Raw genomic sequence first — 16,142 nt, forward strand, 5'->3', positions numbered from 1 at the left:
ACGAAGTCGCGGCATTCTTACATAAGGATTAAAACTTGGTTGAATTTGAGCATTTTCCAATTCTGATAGAACTCGAATGGACCTAAAAATATAAATAGTTAATCAAGCTTCACGCCTAAATCTCATATAACCTCATGCAAATTCTTGACAACTATCTTGAGTTACAACAGTACAGTAGTTTTGAGAAGCATAATTGTAATTTTTTCATTGCTGTCTACACATATATTTAATAAAATAAAGATAATACGAATAAATAAAATTTGCTTTATAAATGAATAAATATGTTTCTCTGTTAACTTACTTGGCAGGATTCTGATGATGTTGCCTTGCATCCAGCGCTTGTAAATGATTAAAAGACTGCGATGAATCATGGTTCAAAGTTGGAATACTCTCTGCATTTGCGGGTAATATTAATTTATTCTGTAATTTAAATAGATATGTTATTCCAACTCCTATCTGATGATGATCAAGAAAATTATTGTAAACTAGTTGATAGGAATGAATGGGCGTAAATGTATATATATAATAGGAAGAAGAAGAAATAAAATACCAGAAACTATAACATCTTCAGACTTTAAATTTAGCAGGTTCCTTATAGGGTGTAGACATCCGCTAAAAACGGATTTTACGAAACTCCTCTCCTAACGGGATAAAACGGGGATCGGAAATTTGTGTTTTATTAATATTGCGCTGGTAAAGCTGCAGTTTCGGCTAGTAAAATATATAGTAATGACAATAAAATTCAATGATGAAGAATGGAGTAGGTTTTTGAGGTTATTCCATCACGCTGCTACAATAAGAGCTGGTGGATATGAATGTGGAAATTAATATATTTCCACATTTGTATACACATAGATAGAGTAGATAAAATATTTATACGTTTAACATTCACATGTAGATACATCCATGAAAAAAAAAAATACTTGCCATATCCTGGTTACGCATTGCAGTATTTTTGTATTCCAAGTTTATATTATTATGATTAATACTGCCTAATTTTTGCGTATCAATATTGTACCCATCAGCAAATTTTCTGTTATAATCGATACCTGTATTATGTACTTGTGGTTCTAAATATCCAATTTTTGTTAAGTTTTGTTTTTTGTTTAATCTAGAAAAAAGTACTCTAGTATATGGGTCATATTTTTGGTCGTCGGTTTGGTTTGGACTTAAAGGGGCGTATTGTATTTTTCTGTAAGCTTGATTTTTCTTGCTGTTCGGTTTCTCTGTTGAATATATGTGCATATATGAATATTGGTATGAAAGCGGTACATCATCTCGGTGGAAGTTGACGGAAGATATCGCGTGTTTTGAAGAATCGCCAGAACAAAACGTAAGCGCTGATATTCCTATTAAAATCTGCAATATAAGTTAATCCTCAGTAGTTCCAATATATATATTATTAAAAACTAATCATAGTTCTTAGTTTTATTGTCTTAAAAATGTTAGCAACATATATAAATAAAAAAGAAATAAGATTTATACTTACACGAAAATACATATTGTCAAAGCTCGATAGGCAGATCAAAAGTGTTGTCGAATACTAATAAACATCACTTATATATACGTACACTAATCACAAAGAGAAATTCGATCTTATATAACAATTATTATGTTAAGTTATGTAGACCAATTGTTCTTTTTGCTTCCGGAGTACGTCCTGTATCAATCAGACCTTTCACACATTTCCTTTACGACGGCAATAATAGCTGTTAATTACTTCGATGTTTTGACAACACGTGAATGTGTTCATTTCAAAACCAATGACATCATATACAATACTATATAATGATTCGCTATTGTTGAATCAAAACAACAACAGATGTATTGTTTTAGATAAAGTATGAATGTCATGATGATATCAAATGGTTGTTCGGAAATTAAATTACCTGTAATGTTTTATAATATACTAGCTGTTACCCGCGGCTTTGCCCGCGTAGAATATGAATATATTTACAAATTAACTTAAAATGTTACGTTAATGTAATACCTCTTTGTATACCACATTGGTGTGTATTTTACCAAAATGACAGACTTCCAGACTAACCTGAATACGAAATGCTAACACCTCTTTTTCCCTTTAGGTCTAAAATATCAAGAAACGCTTATATACGTATCTACTCATTTTTAATCAGTATCCCAAAAATAAAATTTCTAGCTTCTAACTTCAAAAATTACAGACTTCCAGACTAACCTGTATACGGAATGTAAACCCTATTTCTCCCCTTAGGCGTAAAATATCCAGAAACGCTTAAATACGTATCTACTCATTTTTAATCAATATCCCAAAAAGAGATTTTTTTGTTTTTAATTTAAAAAATGACGGACTTCCATAAAAACTTTCATCCCTTATTTCACCCCCTCAGAGGTAGAATATCTAGAAACGCTTAAATACGTATCTACTCATTTTTGATCAGTATCCCAAAAATAAAGTTTCATGTTTCTATCTTAAAAATGACGGGCCTCTATACAAACTTTCAACCCTTATATCACCCCCGTAGGGGTAGAATATGCAGAAAGACTTAAATAAGTATCTACTCCTTTTTAATCAGTATCCCAAAAATAAAGTTTCATGTTTCTAACTTAAAAAATTCCATACGAACGTTCAACCCCTATTTCACCCATTTAGGGGTCGAATATTCAAAATTCCCTCCCGATTGGGTGTCATGATATGTTATTTTATAAGTGTACAGCCTAAAATATAAGTTTTATGCTTCTAGTTCTAAAAATTCTAAACATAACAATACTTTCAACAACTTACAACCTTTCATCCCCCTTTTCAACCCTTTACAGCACTTTTTTTCAAATAAAAAGTAGCCTATGTCCTTTCTCAGGCTCTAGACTATTTGTGTACTAAATTTCATTTAAATCGGTCCATTAGTTTTGGCGTGAAAGCGAGACAGACAGACAGACACACAGACAGAGTTACTTTCGCATTTATAATATTAGTATGGAAGTATGGATTGTTATTTCCCTCGCTAGAGAGCTCCGATAATAACCGCGTCCGATCGCTGCTAAATTCAAAGTATCTGTAATATCTTCGAAAATATTCATTTAAATCATATGCTGTAAAGGGCCATATAGATTAATATTAAATCAACAATGTATTTAAGGTATTTCATTGGATAAGGATTAATGCTATATTGCTTAAAATCGCTTCGAAAATAAGCCATTATTTCTCGTAAAAAGTAAACGATAAAAAATGTTTATTGTGGGTTATCTTTAAGAGATAGACATATACCATCGCGGACTTTTTTTATAGACATTTTTGAGGTGTACAATTCTGTAGTACATTATTTTGATCTATCTAGTAGGGTTCAGCCAGCGTTTTCAATGTAAGCGCAAAAAAATTATAAATTTACGAGATCACATTAGAAACTTTTAAAATTATCAGTGTTACTTAACTATATTGTCTATGTATTATATACAAAAACCTTCCTCTCGAATCACTCTATCTATTAAAAAAAACCGCATCAAAATCCGTTGCGTAGTTTTAAAGATTTAAGCGTACAAAGGGACATAGGGACAGAGAAAGCGACTTTGTTTTATACTATGTAAAGATTATTGAAGCCATTAGAAATAAGGTGGTCAGAGTGTGGGATGGCATAGTTTTATCTGTATATTCAATGTCGAAGTAAACGAGGTCGTTCTGCGCGTACATAGTTTATTCTTATCTGAATATATTAAATGTATACACATAATATATGTATATACAAAAAATAATGACAGTTAAGGCTTTTGTATAATAAATTATAAGCAAGATTAAAAAGGGAGACCGTTGTCGGTTGGAATGTAATGTGATGTATGTTAACTTTCATTACAGTGTTTCATATCGGATCGTCATGATGACATTAAACATTTGAAATAATTTGTAGCTTTGATAGATTTATTTCTCATGTTAAATTACATCAATGTACTTTGTATTCAGTTGTATTGCCCAATAAAAGATTATATAGATGATAAATGGAGTAAGTAATTGCTTATATTTTTGAAAAACATTTTTTTCTGCGTTTGTTTTCGTTTCATATATATATATAATAATAAATAAATAGATATAGAATAAATTCATTTTTAACTCTATTCATATTCAAAATGCTTGTTGAGATGCACCCTACATTTATAAAAAAAAATTATTTAATATATTTTTTAAATTCTTATGATATATATAATAATTACTATTAATTTGGCTTCTTTAAACATAATATTTATTATTAAAATTTAGCCAATCACAGTCCATTGCTAGACGAAGACGTCTCTCCCGGTTCATTTATCTAGGTTATTTTCTAAAAAGATGTCGATTTCATAGCGTATGTCCGCAGTTTAGGCTCACCTTTCAGCTCCGGATGTCACTGCAGGTAAGATGTGCCAGTTGAAAACTTATGGCATCAAACATAGCAGTGTAAATTGACGAAGTTAAAATGCTATCTCAAATTAATTCATTGTTTGGCTTTTATATTGAACCCGTGGACTAAGGGTGCTATGGTAGAAACAAAATAGTGGCTTTACGTCGAATATCCCTTTGTACATTATAGAATCCACTTAGATATCCAACATATCTCCGGAGACTTCATTATTCAAGACCGTGTGTTAATATGATCCTCAATTATTATTAATCATTTGTAGCAAACCTAGCGAAAATATAATTAATATGACACTGCCATTACTTCTCTGATTTTAGGAATAATATTTGGAGCTTACTCATCAGCAGTACCAAAGCATCGCCGCCGTCAATTTGACATTATTGACTTAATTAGTCGAAAGAAATGTGTGTACATAATATATGTTGAATTAAACATTTTCATTGCGTAATTTTTTTAAATATCTAGGTATTAAAAACATTAGGTATTTAAAATAATAAATTGGCGCATTTTAAGCAATATAGGTGTCAACATAGGTACGCAACTACCTAATTTTATGTCGATAAATAAATCAAACTTTTATCAGCATTCAATCGCTTAATAAATGTTGCGAAAATTAACTTTTACACTTAAATATTTTAATTTAAGATATCTTAATAATGATATGAAGCGATAAGTTAGTTTGTTTTTTTATATGGATTCACGCAATACTTTTAATTTCATTGATATGAAACTTTTGTATTATGATTGTTAATAAGTTACAGTTACTGTTTATAAAAATAGAAAAAAAAAATACAAATTACTTTAAAGGGATATTGTTGAAAACACATACAGCTTACATTTTTTTTTTATGTTATTGGGGGCAAACGAGCAGGAGGCTCACCTGATGGGAAGTGATTACCACCGCTCATGGACATCTGCAACACCGGTGGGCTTGCAGGTGTGTTGCCGGCCTTTAAGGAATTTAGACCATTATTTCAAAATGCTATACGTAAATATGTATAAACACTGCACGTACGTACAGAAGAGATCACTTAGCAGCTAACTGATTGTACTACTAAATATTTGCTCATTTTATATAATTTCTATACATTAGAAAGTGACTTTTTAAATAAAAAAAAAAATATTAAAGTATTTTTTATGAACAAAAACAATGCAACATAAATCATATATAGGTATTAAAATTCTTAAAAGGAAAAAGTAACAATTTTTTTCTATACATTACATAAATAATTTCGTCTGAATTATGCACACACATACTTAATCCAATGTGTTATATAATATTGTCGGATATATATAGTTATTGTTACGAAAACTAATCTTTTTTAAATGAGTCGCTTTTTAAGTCGAGACAAGTTGTTGATACGCGAACAATCTTTTGGAGGCCAATGCCTCCGGCAGTTCTGCCGTCCATGTTGTAAGAAATGGCGTTATAAAACGGGATAAAAAATATTTTACTTATAAACTATTAATATATATTATTTCAAGCAAGGAATAATATAAATCAATATATTTAACATAAGAATATTTGCTAGAGATTTTTATAAGATTTACTTATTTAGATTGTTTACCAGTGTCTTTCTTATCTATAATTTGAAGAAATATTCTTACTATTATAAAAAAATATATTTTATTAAGCGATAATAATTGTACCAATAATATCATCTGCCTACCTAAAACGTAAAAAAATAACTGGCTACACTAACTAAAATAAAAAAGGTGTATCGTCAAAATATTGTAAGAACACAAAAAAAAATATCTAAAAAGCGTACTGGGCTTGAATTCCTTTGATAAACATTTACATTTACAAATAACATACATTCTTAGTCATTTGTTAATATTTTATTCCTATTTAGAAGATTATCTTATTTCCTTGTTAAAAATATTAAGTTTTTTACATTTATTGAATATGTTGCTATTTTACGCTTTTTTTTGTAATTTGTACCACATTTGATATTCGTAGTACGAATAAATTTCAATGTGTAATGCAACATGAAAGATTCGAACCGGCTAAATATGTGGTAGTTATCCGTGACCTTAAAACTTGGTTATAATTCGCTGTACTATAATGCAATATTAAAAAAAATAAAACTTTCTTATCATAATTGTTATTATGATTTATTTTTAATTGTTTCTCAGTAAACTTAAAATATGTATTTAAATCCAGCCTTGAATATTAAAACTTTACCTTGTAATTTAACAATTTTTTTTTGAATATAATTTAACTTACTATTTTACAGTATTAATAAAATGATTACAATAAATTAATTGGGCTTAAAATTGAAAATCACATTTGATTTATTATTCTGAATATATTAAAATAAATATAGATTATATTATTAATATTTACTTTTATAAAATATAAGAATCTATATGCGATTTTGCGTAAATGTTCCAAAATAAAAAAGTCTTGATTCTTTAATTAAGTTTAAGTTAAATGTGTTCATTTGTTTATATTATATAAAAGGATTATTCGTATAAATAAACTTATTTGTTTATTATCAAAGTACCTTATACACGTAAAAAAAACTTCAATTTACAATAATTACGATATATATTTTTTAATTTAACATTTTAAATTTAATTTTTGTAATAATGGTTATTAAGTTGTAATGTTCCCTAATAAATAAACAAATTAATAAATAGCTTGTTATCGTTTCTACACCATTGAGAACAAAATATGGTCGAGTCCTGACAATTGTCGTTTTAGTATCGACAAATGAATAAAGCTCACCGAAGATAAATATTCTAATGTATTTCAGATGCACACAAAGATCTATTATATAATTATTGCTATATAAGTAAAATAGAATGTTAAGAATATCGATTTAAACATATTACAATTATGAATATTCATCTTTATCATTCATAAAATTTACGAGCCTTTTACGTTTTGAACGTATGACGTAATTAAAGTTGTAAAGATTGTCATGACATTCTTCTTGCTCTGATTATTTGAAAATCGAACATGTGTATTATTAAGATACGTTGATTTTTTGTTTTTTTATACACTACTATATTCTATCTGTATTATTATTAATAATATTACTCTGTCATCGTATTGTGTAACAATATGATAGCTGCACTTTAAAAATATTTAGTCTTTATTCGATGATAAAATCATAGGATTTGAATAAGAAAGTATAAGGAACAAGAGACACGAAATAGTTGAATGAAACCTTAAGTGTCCAGTTTAAGCCCGTTGACCTTGTCATACGCAGAATCAGATCACTATATAAGCGGCCACAAATATGTGAAATGTATCAGTTGTACACATCATACAAAGCAATCATGTTCACCAAAGTAAGTGTCAGTGAAAGATCAAAATATAACTTAAATCCGTGATAATAATCGTGTCATGAATTAAAAACAAATTAAATATATAATACTTAAATGGATTTCAACATGAGATAAGTTTTTTTTTTTATTTAAGCATTCAAGTATAAATATTGAATTTTATGTTTTTATAGGTACTGTCTTTGAGCGCTGTGTTGGCGGTAGCTTCAGCTGGACTCTTGGCTGAGCCTCACTACTCTTCAGCTGCTGCTGTCTCATCACAAAGCATTGTGCGTCACGACCAGCCCCACGCTGTGGCTGCTAAGATCGTGGCTGCTGCTCCCGTAGCGTACCACGCTGCACCCGTGGCCTACCAAACTTCCCCCGTTCATTACTCCTCCGCCGCAGCTGTGTCTTCCCAAAGCATCCAGCGCCACGACCAGCCCCATGGAGCTGTTGCTGTTGCCCCCGTTGCCCACTACGCTGCTGCACCTGTTGCCCACTACGCCACCGCCCCAGTAGCCCACTACGCTGCTGCACCTGTAGCTCACTACGCTGCTGCCCATGAGGAGGAATACGCTCACCCTAAATACGACTTCTCATACTCCGTAGCTGACGGACACACTGGTGACAACAAGTCTCAACACGAGAGCCGCGACGGTGACGCCGTGCACGGCGAGTACTCTCTGGTCGAAGCTGACGGCTCTGTGCGTACAGTTCAGTACACCGCTGACGCACACAACGGTTTCAACGCCGTGGTCAGCAACTCCGCACCTTCCCACCACGCTGCGCCCGCTCAGGGACATATTCTAGCCCATCACTAATAATTTTATATTGTATTTAATTATTTATTTATATTATGTCGTTTGAAAATAATTGTAAATAATAATTCAAAAAATTATGAAAAAAATAAAGTTATTTTAAATTCCAATTTACTTTTTGCTCCTGCCAAACATTCTTGCGCCAGCGCATATCCTTGCACATCATTGATTTAATCGACTGAATTAATAAATTAGTTATTTAATTATAATTAATATGTCGTTTTAAATACTAAATGTAGAATTTTCAAGTGACTATTTTGTCTTTTTTAAATATGTTTTTATCCAATTCAGGCCTGTATAAAGATGCCCTTTTGTTTTTTTGCGAATTAAGTCCAAAAATACTAATTGATTAACAATCAACATTCAATTTTATCATGGATTGTGATAATTAAGTTAAACGTTGGTTGGTATGACATTAACCTTATTTTTTTTGGCTTTCATTTGGCAAAAAGGCACAGATTATTTCGCCGATGTCACGTGCCATGGAGAAGACACGGTAGAGATTGATCGGTGCGACATTAACCTTACTGTTTCTACGATGTTATATCGATGGTAAGATTTGATACAAGGCTGCAGCGGTAGATTCCACTGAATCGTTGTCATCTATCTATTATATTAATACTATCGAATCAAATTAAATATAGTCTTAGTTCCAATGAAAGATAAGTTAATGAATTTACAATCATAGTGAGCGTAACTTTTAATAGCTTATAAATAACAACATTTTAATATAAGGACAATAGTAACCAAGGCGTCTGAATTGCGGCCACAATAGTCAATCTGAAGGACTAACTACGTAGGAGATATTATGGTATACAATAGGCTTAAATAGAATAGGGTGCACTATCTATGCCCTGCATTGATGATTTGACGGCAGTCCGGCAAGAACGGATAAAGATTAGGGGCCAATTTTACTAACGGCTATCATACGTTCCCGATTCTATTTCGATCCAACTTCCTCTACCACTTAAAAAAACTCAGCTTAAACCTAACTGAGGGCCAACACTACTTTTTTTATGTTATAGTTAGGCAAATTACACTTAACATCATGTGGCCCACCTGATGTGATTAGAAATATTAACCATTCCTTAGTTTGCCAATGCGCCGCCGACCTTTGGAACTAAGATGTTAATATGTTATGTCCCTTGTTCCTGTAGTTATACTGGCTCACTCAGCCTTCAAACCGGAACACAATAATGCCAAGTATTACTTCTTGGCGGCAAAATATCTGATGAGTGGGTGGTACCTACCCAGACGGGCTTGCACAAAGCCCTACCACGAAGTACTTATTTATATCAGTTATGATATGATCCCAATTATATTCCGATGCAACTTCGACCGAACCGCAACTGGATCGTTGTTTTGGTAAAATAGGAAAACGGCTGAACGGAAACGATTACGTTTCGACTCGATTACGATAAAGGGACAATTGATTAGTAGAATTGTTGCCCAGTTGTAGGGAAAGGTTTTCGAAATGCGAGTGTCTAATACTATCATCTCTTGATTGTTACTAATGTCTGATCAGAAAAATCCGTAAATAGAAGGACTAGTTGTAACTTTAATACCACACCCAGTGATTACCAGTGAAAAATTCCTGAGTTTATCAAAATATGTTGTGTTCAGAACAATAAACTATTTATAAAAATAACACCTTTCACAACTCTCTTAATATATTTAAAGTTTTATGGATATACAATAATCTTATTTTAGTAGGTTTGATTGATTTTTATTACATATCATTTTTATATAAAGTAGTGATCAATATTATTTAATTTAGACGTTTATGTTTTGCCCATGCTTTCCTTTAACTGGTTAGTTGGTTCATTGTAGTTTTGTTTTCAGAATAAATAAATAAAAGCCTGCTTGTTTTATAATCATGTTTTTACATAAACATAATGATGTTACTCAGTATGAATATATATATATTATTTATTATAATACAATCTATAGTTAATATCAGTTTGAACTTTATATCAACTAATTGAAAGACTATAACTTATACATTTGATGAATTAAATATTTGCAAATAACTCATGTCGTGTGCACGGATAAAGAATATTATGTTGAGAGAACCGTGGGAATGTACCGATTTAACTTCACTTTTAATGACTCGACCCCGGTTTTAAACCAGACAGTAACCTTATAAGTAGTGACTTGTTTTTTTTTTATGCGGTTGAAATTCGGGCGGGATTCCTACCCACTATAACCACTGCGTGGCCTTCTTCGACATGGATCGGAGAGGCTTCGGGATCGTGTCGATATAACGCATCTGTGGCTCCTCTGATGCAGTGCCCGCTTGTGGCTCAACGAAGCTCTCCTCAATGAGCGAAGGTGATCTCAACCCCCGCACTCCTCGTAGTGCTTGCGATAGTACGAGGCAATCCCAGCTGTAGTCTTTCTCAGGGCCGTATGAATTGAGATATGTTAGGCAACCACCTCACGCATACTCGGCTCCAGGGTTACGCATTTTTTTTTAAGTCCCGGGCTTCGGAGTTTTGGGAGTGCTGAGACGACACCTTCGGCGTATTCACCCTGTGAGATCGGCTCTTTCCCGTTCCCGCTACGCTGTCTCTTTCTGGACTATGACAGTCTCACAGAAGGAGGCTACGGCCTTTCCGACGTAAAGACTATAGGTAGAGACTAAGCCAATGATTAAATTTAAATCTTATTGTTTTAATATTAATGTCTAGTCACTTTCTAAAGTCTAGACGGATTCTAATGAAAGTCTTATGATTCGATCACATCGCAGAGATATTTTTTTTGAACGAAAAAAATACACTAAGTTTTTAAGTTCACTCCGATCATTTCTTGACATTATTTATAATTAGTAATAATGCATAATATCTAGATATTATACATAATAATGAATGTATAAAAATGTGACAAATTAGGGACTGTATCTAGGATATTATTCATAATAACTGCTTGAGATCGGTGAAAGTAATTAAACTGTATGTTGTACCAATCTCAGAATTTCTACTCTTTTTTTACTAAATAACTAAAGTTCGTAAATATCAACAGAACAAAAAAAACGTGCTGAACCATTTTTTCTTAGCCTATTTATGTATAAAGTAGTGTTTGCTCCAAGGTGACATTTCGACCATAATAATTTTTAATTCGTATACGAATTTGCATGTTTCGAAAAAAAAATTATTTCTCTTATTTAACTGACAACACTTAAGCTTTTTTTTTTCAAAGACAAAGACAAAAATATTTTTCATTATAGAAGCGCTACACTCGCTTCTCGGCCGTTTACTTGTTGGTAGGGCTTTCTGGAAGCCCACCTGAGTAGGTAGCATTCGGTTATCATAGATTCTACCACCAAGCAGCAATACCTAATATTGTTATGTTACAGTTTGAAGGGTGAATTAGCCAGTGTATCTGCAGGCACAAAGGACATAACATCTCAATTCTCAAGGATAATATAATAACAATAATAATAAAATCTTCATAATAGAGAGATTGCATTGATTGCACTGTAATGGTTACAAAAATAAGTTTGTACAATTCAATTCCAATCAGTGGGTGAATTGCTTTACTCCTAGCAAGGTCATTTTTATGTGTCCTGCCTAGAAGTCAATAAACACCAAGTCTACGCTTTTTTATTTTATATTTATTATAATCTCGTATAGAGTAATATGCCTTATATATCAATGTTTTTTTTTTATTTGATTTTAAAATTTTTAAACCGGCCAATTTAAAAATAGCTGATGAAACTTATTATAGAGACAATACCACAGGAAAGATTAACTTTCACTGTCAAAACCAGTGATAGAAACCACTATTTTGGAAATAAACAGCTCAGACCAGAGAAGGACCGGCTAAAGAAACAGAGAAAAAGGTACTGAATTGACTCTCCTGTACTATTTTATCATTGCCATATAGAAGTCATGGATATCCGATAAGCTAGATATTGAACATTTTATTTATTTAGTTATAAATGATTTAATTCGAATGTCATTATTTTATTTGTTGAATAATTTATGATTAATAAAAAAAATATGAATAATTATTATTGTTCAATATTCCTATTCAATATTTTTTCTTGTAATCGTACTGGATATTGTATTAAATTGCCAGATGGTGTAGTAATCATTTCTCACTTTTTATTTATTTATTTGTATTATTTACAATCGATTGACGGACTGTCAAACGGGCCACTCAATGATAAGTGGCCACCACCGCGCAAAGACATTTAGCTTGCAGCAAATATTAACCACTCGCGGATGGTTCACTCACTTCGAAGTCCAAAAATTATATCTCTTGTATCCATAATATGGCACTCCTTAAACCAGAATACAACAATAGTTACCGAGTGAAAATACTAAGTGATAAGCGCCAGATTTGATTTTGACTGGGTTGAATTTATCTGGTCCAACCATAAAGTCGACATTTTTTATTAACATTGCAATGAAATCTATAATCCTCAAAATAGTTATATACAATATTAAATATCAGTAAAAACTAACAACCACTATAACAATTAACAGTATTCTTCTGATATTTGATTATTTAGATCAATTTGATATTTGATTTTAGAGCTTATCTATTGAATAAATAAGGACGATAGTACTTTTTAAGACTAAAGCCTTAAAAGAAAGCACAATCTCATATTAATGTTACAACACTGTTAGTCCAATTTTGGCCAGACGACCTTACTGCGGTCATAATAATATAACTATATAAGGGCCAACAATTAACCACATTGTATCAGTTGTATTTTGGAAATAAAGCAATATGTTCTACAAAGTATGTAATTATAGTGATATTAAATTATTATTATCATCTGATTTTTTTAAATTTATGTTTTAGATAATGTGAATCATTTAACTAAACGATTTCTCATTTGCAGATTTTCGCCTTGAGCGCTGTGCTATCAGCGGTTACTGCTGGCCTCTTGCCCCAACCCCACTACTCTTCAGCAGCTGCAGTATCCTCACAGAGCATTGTGCGCCATGATCAGCAGCACGGTATAGGTTCATCTCCTATTGCCTACCATGCATCTCCCATAGGCTACCAGGCTTCTCCAGTACACTACTCATCAGCAGCAGCTGTATCTTCACAAAGCATCCAGCGCCATGATCGGACACAAGCTACTGTTGCCCACTACGCTACTGCACCTATATCTCACTACGCTGCTGCACCTGTTGCCCATTACGCTGCTGCACCTGTTGCCCATTACGCTGCTGCACCTGTAGATCACTATGCTGCACCCGCACACAGAATCGTATCGGCCCATGAAGAGGAATACGCTCACCCCAAATACGACTTCTCATACTCCGTAGCTGACGGACACACTGGTGACAACAAGTCTCAACACGAGAGCCGCGACGGTGACGCCGTGCACGGCGAGTACTCTCTGCTCGAAGCTGATGGCTCTGTGCGCACGGTTCAATACACCGCTGATGAACACAACGGTTTCAACGCCGTGGTCAGCAACTCCGCACCTTCCCACCACGCTGCGCCCGCTCAGGGACATATCTTAGCCCATCACTAATAATTTTATACTATATTTAATTATTTATTTATGTTATGTTGTTGGAAAATAATTGTAAATAATAATTTAAACAAATTATGAAAAAATTAAAATTGTTTTAAATTCGAATTTATCTCTTTTATTTCATTAATGAATGAATGAATGAACTGAATATTAAAAAAAATGAAGACTGTATATTTTTAACTTATTTGTGATCAAAGTCCAATTTAGTTTATTTCGAGTAATCAATCATAAAAACAATTGAATATAAATTGCTTATGTTAAGTACATAACTTATTAAATAGAAAAATTAGATAAAAAAATTCAAAAATTTAATGTGTTTAATTATAGTCTTTTTTCAATTAAGAGTAAATTACAATAACAACATGGAAATGTACCACCGCTCTAAAACACAAATTAAGCACATCAAATTTCAATGGTGCATTTATGGGTTTAAGTGATCGGTTAAAATTCATTCATTTTCAAACCATATGATCATTTCGGCTGATTGAATTATTTATTATTTAATTTAATAAAGTGTGAAATTGTTTCTAAATGATTATATACAATTTATCTCTGTTGATATAAATATGAATATATTTCATCAGACTGTGCGGACTGAAGTACGAAATGTTGACTGAGTGCATCTGGACCATTGGACAAACAAAAATTATTGATTTAATAATTGTCAAAAATACATAAATTATCTGATTCAATCGTATGACACACGAAAAGTCAGTCATAAAATGTTGAAAACTATAGGATTAAAATATTAATTTAAACTATAGCTACTTTGCTTGTTGTGTTGTTTATGTGTAGGTATTTACTAATTAAAAAAAGATTATTTATATTTTAGTATAATGGTTGATGATTCAATTTTACTAATTTAAAACCGTAAGTTAGGTTTGTGTTTTTTACTTGATATTTTTAGTATATTGTATCTTTCAGAAGCAAATATACATAAGTAAATATTATAAAATAATAATATTATTTCATACCTCGAATGCAAAGCGGCGTGGTATATGGTATAAAATTAAAATCATGATACATTCAATTTTAATTTATTTTAGGAAGGTAGACGACCAAATTTGCAACCTTTTGCAGGTTTCGTTTGACGATAGATAACTCTGCAATATTTATAGAGTACTGTTTTATTTTTTATAATTATATTGTTTTATTTTCTTAAGAATTATTGACATTAAGTCTATATCTATAAATATTTATATACATATGTTTTTCGGCTGACAAAAATGACAACAAAAATAAAAATTACTGCTCTGTATCACTGTGTGGTATCTTTCTACCATGTATCCCATTTACTCATACTATAAAAAACATGTATTTATATTAACATGTTCATACTGCAACAAATTTTGGTAGTAATTGTAATACGAAATAAAAATACCAAAGCGCTGCTTTTACTTCACGAGGTCAAAGATCAACGGAAATGATTGTACTTTAAAATGCCTTATAATGAAAATAATCTAAGTTTAAATTGAATATATCAATATTTCTTAATATAATGTAAACATTTTTATTTTATTTTTTAAAATATTGCCCGTGTAATATTAATATGTGTGTTTTACGCTGAATTAAGCATAGAGGTCCCTTTTTTAATCCAATTATCGACGACTCAGTGATTGAGTTTTACACATTACCTCTATACAATGAACTATATACATGAACTGAGATTTTTATCTCTAAAATAAGTTTGGAATTTTCGTTTAAGTTTTGTAATGGAATGTCTTTAAGGCGACGATGCAACCTGGTTTAGGGGTATAGTAAAAATTATATTTAAGAATACTTCTTAATAGCTATGAAGAATTATTGAAATGAGTTAAAAGTTGCTACAAAATTTGAGTTTAGTTTTGGTAACAAAATTTTTTCTTGAGCGGAAGTTTGTGTCAGATAGAAAGGGGTTAATAAACTTTTAAACATATATTATGAAATTGAAGTTCTATACCAAATTAATTCAATGGAAAGTAAATATTAATGTTCTGAAAGACATGAATTTTGTGACATTTTACTTAACTGACCTAACCAATATGATAATTGCTAATTGCGTTTTAAATTTATCTCTACGCCATCCCTCCAATAATATTTGTCACCAAACTACTATTTATAGTACCTCAGCTGTGATTTCAATTTACGTGTATATTCGCTATCATTAAAATAGCTGCCATTCTTCGATGTTTACCTTACCTAATACAA

General features: G+C 31.5%; 2 protein-coding genes and 1 long non-coding RNA gene across 3 annotated transcripts in view; all 3 read left to right on the plus strand.

Moving 5' to 3' along the window:
• Window positions 1-16,142, plus strand: part of LOC135193335 (uncharacterized) — a 375,120-nt gene that overhangs the window by 122,795 nt on the left and 236,183 nt on the right. The window lies entirely within an intron of this gene.
• On the plus strand, window positions 7,636-8,548 carry LOC135193324 (cuticle protein 19-like). Its single transcript, XM_064215182.1, has 2 exons — window positions 7,636-7,661; window positions 7,829-8,548. The coding sequence occupies exons 1-2, from the start codon at window positions 7,650-7,652 to the stop codon at window positions 8,456-8,458; spliced, it is 642 nt and encodes a 213-aa protein (XP_064071252.1). The 5' UTR covers window positions 7,636-7,649; the 3' UTR covers window positions 8,459-8,548.
• LOC113393321 (cuticle protein 19-like) lies at window positions 13,176-14,008 on the plus strand. The gene is made up of 2 exons (XM_026630140.2): window positions 13,176-13,204; window positions 13,308-14,008. Exons 1-2 carry the CDS (start codon window positions 13,193-13,195, stop codon window positions 13,950-13,952), a joined length of 657 nt encoding a protein of 218 aa, XP_026485925.2. The 5' UTR covers window positions 13,176-13,192; the 3' UTR covers window positions 13,953-14,008.

The sequence above is a fragment of the Vanessa tameamea genome, chromosome 6, assembly GCF_037043105.1.
Source record: "Vanessa tameamea isolate UH-Manoa-2023 chromosome 6, ilVanTame1 primary haplotype, whole genome shotgun sequence".
NCBI lineage: Eukaryota > Metazoa > Arthropoda > Insecta > Lepidoptera > Nymphalidae > Vanessa > Vanessa tameamea.